The following is a 9,305-nucleotide window of genomic DNA, read 5'->3' on the forward strand; positions in this document are numbered from 1 at the left end:
AGCCTCGGGACCGCCAGCCAGACGCCGCTCCTTCCGGAGGCCCCGCCCTTCCCCGGGCAGCGGTGGGAGGGGGCGCGGGAGAGGGGCGCGGGGGAGGGGGGGGTCGGCAGGGGGCGGGGGGCGGGGCGGAAAGGAGCCGGAATAAAAGATTCTGTTGGCCGGAGCCCGGACTCGCGCAGCTGCTGCTGGACTGACAGCCCTCTGCCTTTGGTCACGGGGACTGGAGACTGCAGGTCTGGTGAGGGCGCCTCTGCGCTGGGCCTGGACGTGGAGGGGACCCGCCCTGGAGAGACTGAAGGAACTTCTGTGTGCCACCTGGAGATGGCACCGGGGACTTAGAGAATTCAGAAGAGAGCGGGGGGGGGGGGGGGGGGGAGGGAGGGAGGGAGAGAGGGAGGGAGGGAGGGAGGGAGAGAGAGAGATGAGATCTCTAGAAGGCTGAGCCACCTTGGTGCTTACCAAAGTAGCTTCTGGGGCATCCCACCTGGTCAGGGCAGCCAGGCTTGTACCTGGGCTGGGGCCGGCCACAGAGTCCTGCTGAGTTATCCCACACCACCCTCCTCGGTGGCCTCTCACTGTCCTCCACCTTCTCACCACCTATCCCACTTGATGATCCCTTTCCGTCTCTCCTTAGGGAGCTACAGAATGATGATCTCTCTTACTTTATCTCTGTCCATCACCAACACTGTTTACCACCCAAGTATTTTCAATAATTCACCTCCTATTGATAGGCTCTCTCCTATTCGCTCCTCCCTCAGATTGAGCTACCTCCTTATCATCCTCCTCTTCATTCTCCTTCTTCTCTGCTTGCTTTTCATCCAGACCCTGTCCTCAAAAGAAAGGAGTTGGTCCATCCGGGAACAGATTGGAATTCACCAATCCCAGCTGTGTTCTATGTGTCCTGTGTGTTATGTGGGTGTGAGAGGGGTGCACATGTGTTCACTTACACACATGGTTGTCTACCTACCTGTGCAGATCAGTCATTTCTGTGGATTTTTCTGAGGCTCTCAAGCTGGTTGTCCTGCTGTGACCATAGTTGTTAGAAAATTACCTTAATTGGGCTTCTTTGGGGGAAAAAATGGATTTTTTTGGTTCAATCTAAAATATATACTCGTTGAGAGGGACTATTTCTCTTTCTTCTTTGCCTTCAGATCTGCATCATGAATCCTGTTTCTGAAGCAAATGGCACATTTGCCTTCCACCTTTTAAAGATACTCTGTCAAGACAACCCTTCTAACAACGTGTTTTATTCTCCTGTGAGCATCTCTTCTGCCTTGGCCATGGTCCTCCTCGGGGCAAAGGGAAATACTGCAGTCCAGATGGCCCAGGTAAGCTGCCTGATGCCCAGGAGGGACTAGCCTCCAGCGGTTCTATCATTATCTGCTTCCTTATCTCCAGAGCAGCTGAGGAAGTAGGTTGGGTGGGGTGCATATCATTTCCGGGAGGTAAGTGGAGGTGGGTGGCATGGGGAAAGGAAGGCTGGAAGTCTCTTCAAATCAGATTTATTTTGGGGGAAGGACAGTTTTCCCAATTATAAAGGTCTGAAAATGTTGTCCAGCACTTTGCTTAGAGAGTGGTCTGCAATTATTTGAAACATAAATTGTTAACCTCTATCTCCTTTAAGAGCAAAAGATTTTGTAGATGGAACTATTCACTGGTGAGAAAGGTTAATCTCTGCTTCTAGCTGCAAGGAGGAGCTAAACAGAAACATACAAAGCAGGAGGAAAAGGCATGTACTTAATCACCATACCAAAAAGCACTTAGTTTAGTTTTGTTGTTGGTGGTGGTGGTGGTCTTGGGGCTTGAACTCTGGGCCTGGGTGCTGTCCCTGAGCTTTTCAGCTTAAGGTGAGCACTCTACCTCTTTAGCCACAGCATCACTTCTGTTTTTTTCTGGTGGTTAATTGGAAATCAGAGGCTGGCTTTGAACTGTGATCCTCAGATCTCAGCCTCCTGAGCTGGGATTACAGGCGAAAGCCACTGGTACCTGGCCCTTATAGGTTTTTAAAGTATATACTATAATATATATATTTATATGTATATATATATATATATATATATGTACATAGTATGATGGGACCTGCCAGAAAACCATGCAGATGTAGAAAGGTTTATTACCAGTAAAGGAACTGACAAGGCTACTTCTCACAGGGAGAAGTGCTGGCCTTTGTCTGAGGTGCCCTATATAATTTAGGGTGTTAGGAGACAGGGACTTTGGTATGGACATGTAGTCCAGGGACTTCATCATGGTGGTCTAGGATTTATGGCAGCTGCCCAAGTAGTAGATAAGGGGCTGGTAGCTAGCCAGACTGAAGGTCACTTTAAGGGGTCCTGTTATCTTATATGGTTGCAACTGCCCCAGTAGGGAGTCATCTCAAGGTAAAGAGGAAGGAGGATTATTTACTGCTTGTACCAAATGGGCCTAGTGTTGCCTGGGAAAGGAGCATGCTAAGCTATGAGCCTTTTGGACTAACATAGTACATTATCATTATCTATAGTACAATTTACAGGAGAATTCCTATAACTTAGTATCCACAAATCAGCCTTTTCCTGTGTTCATACTCTGACTTTTATTTAGCAATTCATAAGCTACACTTCTCTGAAAACAGTGTGGTTTTCAATGTTGAATATTACCTCGGTATCCATTTCTGTAAATTCTTCTTCATCTAAAACTTCTCTTTGGGTATTTTAAATTTTCTCTTATTTGTTGGATGTTTGTTGCATATGTGTGTTTTATGTATACATGTTTTTAGTTCAATTGAGAAGAAAATTGACAGTTTGTTTTTAGTGTAAAGAGCACTATTTATGATTTTTCCTTTCCAGGCACTTTCTTTAAACACAGAGAAAGACATCCATTGTGACTTTCAGTCATTTCTCTCAGAAGTGAATAAGCCTGGTAAACACTATGTACTTAGAACAGCCAACAGGCTCTTTGGAGAGAAGACTTGTGAATTCCTCCAAGTAAGTTGAATCAATGGAATAATAAAAGTAGTACTCAAAGTACCTGGTGATGAAGTGGCCAGGAAAAAGACCCCAGAGAACTTGAAAAACTTATGGTTAACTTTCCTCCCTCAAAAGACCATGGTTCTGTAATGATATCTTACATTATATCAAAATTAACTACTCTGATTATTCAAACTTAATAATACCACTTAAAACCAGTGATTGTGTGTGTGTGTGTGTGTGTGTGTGTGTGTGTGTGTGTGTGTGTGTGTATGTGTGTGTGTGTGTGCGTGCGCTGGTACTGGGGCTTGAACTCAGGGCTTGGCTTTTTCACTCAAAATTGGCTCTCTACCACTTGACTCACACCCCTACTTGTTTATTTTGTATTTTAATTGGAGAATAAAGTCTCTTGGGCTTTCAGCCTGGGATGGCTGGCTGCTGTGGTTCTTACAACTCAGCTCACGGGCATGAGCCACCGGTTCCTAACCCATGATATTTTATCTAATAAACTAAGATGTATTCTCTTTAAAGCAAATATATGCTCATTTCTTTTTTTAAAAAAAAAAGAGGACGTAGAATTGAGAATATTTGGAATCGTGTCAACATATTATTTTTCATTCATGAACACATTTCTTTCTAGACATTTAAGACATCCTGTCTTCAATTCTACCTTGCTGAACTGGAGCAGCTGTCATTTGCCAAAGCTGCAGATACGGCCAGGAAACATATAAACACTTGGGTCTCAAAACAGACTGAAGGTGAGAATTTCAAGTTATTTCTGAATCAGCTTCTGTCTCCTCCTCTACTTCACCTTCCCCTCCTCTCCTTCATCCTTCCCTCCTTCTCCCCTTTCTTAGTCCTCTCACTTTTCCCTTTATCTTCTCTTTCCGTTTATTTTTCCACTCCTCCTTCCCTTCTTCTCCTCTTTGACTAATTTCACTGGTGTTTCACCTGGTCAGCAGAGTGTTGAATGACTGGGACCCCTGGAATATTTGAACCTTGGAGAGTTCTTAGAGATTCTAATTAAATACTCGGGTTTTCAACAGGCAATTAGTTTTGTCTATTCTTCCAGGACCACAGTAGTTGATACAAATTCAAAAGAAGTAAGTCATAGGCCATGTCCACAGTTTAACAATTTTAATAAGAATATACATTCACTGGCCTATAATGTAGATATATCAGGTGAATCTGCCAATCACAGTTATTGAAATTAATCGATGTAGACATTATTCTCCAGTCATGTGCTGTGGTTGCCTACTCCCTCTCCCCTCCCCCTCTCTCTTTCCCTCTCCTTCTCTCCCTTCTCCTCTTTCCTCTCCCCCTTCTCCTCCTCTTCCTCCCCCTCCTCCTCCTCCTCCTCTTCCTCTTCTTTAGCATCTTCTTCTTCCTTTTTGTTGCCTATACTGGGGCTTGAACTCAGAGCTTTGTGCTCTCATTTAACTTTTTTGCTCAAGGCTAGCCCTCTCTCACTTGAATCACATCTCTATTTCTGGCTTTTTTCTCCCAGTCCTGGGACTTGAACTTGGGCCTGGGCACTGTCCCTGAGCCTCTTTTGCTCAGGACTAGCACTCTTCCACTAGAGCTACAGTGCCACTTCTGGCTTTTTCTGTTGATGTAATGAGGAATCGAACCCAGGGCTTCATGCATGCTAGACAAGCACTCTACCACTAAGCTGCATTCCCAGCTCTCTGTATCTGGCTTTTTGCTGGTTATTTGGTAATAAGATTCTCATTGACTTTTCTGCCTGGGCTCACATTGAACCTTGATCCTCCAGTCTTGAGTAGCTAGGAAACAGACATAAGCCATCAGTGTCCAGCATGAGTATCTCTCCTAAAAGACTCTGCAGCTCCCATCCTTACCCGATTTGTGTTAGGAAAGAGACATCTGCAGCTTCTCCTGTGTCTTCCACTTCAGTTCCTTTAATTAGTGGTGATTGGTCGGCCTCAGGTTCTCTTTCAGCGCTGGTCAAGTCCACAGACTGAAAGCATCTTCTCTTTGAGTCCTTATTTGTTTCTGTTTTAGAGAGTGACATGTTTCAATCTGTGAAACATGATTAACAGTGGTCTGGTGCTTGAGCCATTCAGATAACTCTGGATATTAGGAACTTTCCCATTTTGGCTAATAAATCAGGGAGTAAAGAATGAATAAATATTCAATGGTCACTTCCCTCCCCTCCTTCTTGAAATATTTACCACCTATACCTATCAAGGCAGTGAATTAGCAAAGATGTTTCTTAGTTCATTAATAAGAAAATACTTGATAACTGTCTTGTTAGTGGTGTTGGGTTTCTACATTCGTCCAACCTACTTTCCTTGAGTTACTTAGAAGTCTTTTACTGTCCTCAGCCTGGTGGATGCTCCTCAAGTATCATTTACCGTGAATGCCATTGTAGGTGTTTTGTTTTTTGAAAATTTTTGTGTATTCAAACTTAACAAATTTTTGTACATCCAAACTCAACACATTTGAAAACAGGATGTTTGGACCTGCCAAGCCATTATGTAATAGTTTATTCATCATGTATGTATACAAAAGCAACTGAACATACTGTCTGCTTTTCTTCAAAGGTAAAATTCAAGACATGTTGTCAAGTAACTCAGTTAGTGAGCAGACCAAGCTGGTTCTTGTCAATGCCATCTATTTCAAAGGGAAGTGGGATGAAAAGTTTGAGGAAATGCTCACAAGAGAAATGCCTTTTAAAATAAACCAGGTAAAATGGAGCTTTTAAAAAACAAACCAAAAACACCATGCTGCACTGATGAAGAAATTGAGTGAGAAAATTAAACTTTTACAAGCATAGGCCTGGCATGTAGCTCAGTGGTAGAGCTCTTCAATGTCATTTATGAAGGCCTGGATTGATCTCCAGCACTTCAAAAAAAAGTATAAATGACTAGTTAAATACCACGTAAACCTGAATGAATTTTTTAACTCAGAAAATAAATTGGAGGAACAAGGAATATTAGATGCCTGCAAATGTTTTACATTCTGTTACTACTGCTGCTTCAGAAATTTCTCTTAAATCAATGGTTGCAACGTATTTCTGAAAACTGAAGATTTTCCTTAAATTTAAGAAGCTTAGAAAGCCATACTAGGTGTTTAAGGTAGTGTTAAATATGTATAACCAGATATGATATGGGATGGAGTAGAAGGAGGGAATGTGAAAACACATTTTCTTAGTCAAATATTTTAAAAACTGAAGTTCATTTGATTTGTTTTTAATTCATTTATCATTACTAACTCACTGTAGTTTTCTAGTATTAAAACTAAGTGACAAAGACTTCAGTATTGATATTCAGGTATAATTTCAATTAAAATAGAAATTAGGGTAGTTTTCCAGATCTCCCTATCCCCCCAAAAGAACCAAATAATATAATGTAACTATGTGCATATATACTCTATCTTTGTCTATTGTGTGTATTTTAAATGACAAGATAAAAAAGAAAACCTCTAAAAATAAATAAATAAAAAAAAAATAAAAAAGAAACGTCTCATTGCAGAAGAGGAGAAGGGAATCTTTTCTAACAATGATTTTGTCAACTTAATTTTTATAATAAATGCATATCAATTTATTTTAAAAAATGTTTGGTTAGTACAATACCTCAATTTCTGTACAGTGTCTTTCCTCTCTACTGAAACATCTCATAGATTGGAACTACTAGGTTAAATATGTGAGACTACATGCATAAAGTTTTACTTCTCAAGTATTAACTAGAGCATGAATGTTGTTTCTATCATAGAAAACACTCCTTGAATTGACTGTCGTTTGTTTGGAAATTTTTATGTCTCTTTCAGTAATTTGTTTTATTTCCATCAGAAGGAACAAAGGCCAGTTCAGATGATGTATCAGGAAGCCGAGTTTAACCTCACCTATGTGAAGGAAGTGCAGGCACAGGTGCTGGAGCTGCCCTATGAGGGCAGGGAGCTGAGCATGCTGGTCCTCCTCCCAGATGATGGTGTGGATCTCAGCATGGTAAGGCAGGAGAAGCTGCAGCTGTTCCCTCTCAACTGCTTTCAGGCCAGTGCAGTAACACCAACATGTCCTTTCTCACTGGAATAGAGCTCAAGCATGGGTACTACCTTGCATCTGCCTTTTGAATAGATTATGATTGTAGACTCAGCTTCAGAGTGCAGTGTGCAGGCATGTGTCTCTGGGATCACAGTTGTTTTCAAGACTGGCTTTTCAAATAACTGTGTATGGTAACTTACCAAATGGTATAACCCATCGAAACCTCAATTTTCTCACTGCTAGAATGAGGCTAATGATGCTGCCTGCTTGGTTGAGTTTTTACTTGCTTGTATGGTGTGTGTGTGTGTGTGTGTGTGTGTGTGTGTGTGTGTGTGTGTGTGTGTGTGTGTGTGTGTGTGTGTGTGTGTGTGTGTGTGTGTGTGTGTGTGCTGGTACTGGGGCTTGAACTCAGGACCTTGTGTTCTTGCTTGACTTTTTCACTCAAGGTTGGAGTTGTATCACATGAGCCATAACTGTTCCTAGCTTTTATTATTTTAATTGGAAATAAGAGTTTCACAGAGTTTTGGGTCTAAGCTGGCTTTGAACCTCAATCCTTAGAGCTCAGATAGAAGTGTTTCAAACCTCCCACAGTAGTACACTAGCTGGGAACCAAGTGTGCAACATGTGAGTCTTTGTTGGTCCTGTGTAAACAAGCAGTGCCATCCACAAAAGGAGGAAGGAAGCTGAGCGTGGAAGTGCTTGTAAGAGGCACTCAGGTCTGAATCTGAGTCTCATTCTGGCTTTTCAGGTGGAAAATGATCTCACTTTTGAAAAGTTCATATCCTGGACCAAGCCAGACCGCATGAAGAGCATTGAAGTTGAAGTTTCTCTACCACGTTTTAAACTGGAAGAGAATTATGACATGGAGTCTGTGCTTCAGCGTTTGGGAATGGTGGATGCCTTTCAACAGGGCAAGGCTGATCTGTCAGCACTGTCAACAGACAGAGAGCTGTATCTGTCCAAGTTTATGCACAAGAGTGTTGTGGAGGTGAATGAAGAAGGCACAGAGGCCGCAGCCGCCTCAGCTATGGTAATTGTTGAATGCTGTTGCCGAGAGTCTGGACATAGGTTCTGTGCTGACCACCCCTTCCTTTTCTTCATCAGACACAACACAACCAACAGCCTTTTGTTCTGTGGCAGGTTCACCTCTCCTTGAGGGGTGTACTTAACTATGTGTAGGGGCAGTTCCTTTTCTTCAGTGTTCCATACTTCCTTCTACATTCCCATGAAGCTGGGTAAAACCCAAGTGCTGAGATGAAGGAAGATTCCTCATCCTCTGAACTCTTTGGCAGTCTAATCCCATGATACATCTCACTCATCTCTCTCCATAATGACCACTTCTTTGTGCCTGTTTAGCAAGATCACGAGACAGCAGACAAGCATGGGTCCCTGCTGTGTTTATGCAGTACAAATCCCATAGCATAGTCTGCAAAGTTTTCACAGACACAAATGAACTTCCCACTCATTTCTTCCTGTTCCTTCACTCCATGTTAGCTACGCTGCACTTCCCTGGAACTTCAGCTCTTGTCATACACTTGCCATAACCTGTTTGAACTGCAATAGATGCTACTCCATGTTATTACTACTATTGCAGTTTCCTAAGACTGGCCTTCTCAGAAATCCACACAAACCACCTACTGATGGCTCACATATATAATCATAGCTACTCAGAAGGCTGAGATCTATGGTTCAAAGCTGTCCTATGCAAAAGGACCATCAGGTTCTTATCTTCAATTAATCAGCAAAAAGCTGGAATAGAGATGTGGCTCAATTGGTAGAATGATAGTCATGAGCAAAAAAGCCAAAGAAGAGCATGAAGTCCTAAGTTGAAGCCTCATTATTGGCACAAAGAAATAGAACAACAATAAAACCCCCATACACTTTAATACACTTTTAACTTCTTGTTTGACATTTACCAGTCACCAGTCATGTGCCAACCCCAATATTAGACATTGGGGAGAGAACTGAATCATGGTTCTTTGATTTTTGGTCTTTGTATTTTGCCCAACATATCCAGCTTTTATTTATTTATTTACTTTTGTGGGGCTTGAACTCTGGGCCTGGATGCTGTCCCTGAGCAATTTTTGCTCATGGCTAGTGCTCTATCATGTTAAGCCATAGCTCCACTTCCCATTTGAGTAGTTAATTGGAGATAAGAGTCTCATGGGGGACTCTGCCCCAGCTAGCTTTGAACCTCCATCCTCAGATCTCAGCTTCTTGAGTAACTAGGATTACATATGTGAGCCACCAATGGCCCACCTAATCTAACAAGTAGTATTTATTTGATTTCTTTGAACTTATTATGTGAGCTATAGAATCACATTTTACTATTTCTGCATTTCTCCATTTCTAACAGTTAA

General features: G+C 42.2%; 1 protein-coding gene across 2 annotated transcripts; it reads left to right on the forward strand.

Annotated features, from left to right (window-relative positions):
* The first annotated feature begins 127 nt into the window (after window positions 1–127).
* On the forward strand, window positions 128–9,016 carry Serpinb9 (serpin family B member 9). 2 transcript variants are annotated; one of them, XM_042680319.1, is made up of 7 exons: window positions 128–238; window positions 1,152–1,328; window positions 2,823–2,960; window positions 3,583–3,700; window positions 5,507–5,649; window positions 6,754–6,909; window positions 7,694–9,016. In XM_042680319.1, exons 2-7 carry the CDS (start codon window positions 1,161–1,163, stop codon window positions 8,099–8,101), a joined length of 1,131 nt encoding a protein of 376 aa, XP_042536253.1. In that variant the 5' UTR covers window positions 128–238; window positions 1,152–1,160; the 3' UTR covers window positions 8,102–9,016. The 2 variants fall into 2 exon arrangements, with proteins under 2 accessions (XP_042536253.1, XP_042536252.1); XM_042680318.1 differs by having other exon boundaries at window positions 128–233.
* The last annotated feature ends 289 nt before the right edge of the window (window positions 9,017–9,305 follow it).

The sequence above is a fragment of the Dipodomys spectabilis genome, unplaced genomic scaffold, assembly GCF_019054845.1.
Source record: "Dipodomys spectabilis isolate Male_0828 unplaced genomic scaffold, ASM1905484v1 ptg000059l, whole genome shotgun sequence".
In the NCBI taxonomy this organism is placed as follows: Eukaryota; Metazoa; Chordata; class Mammalia; order Rodentia; family Heteromyidae; genus Dipodomys; species Dipodomys spectabilis.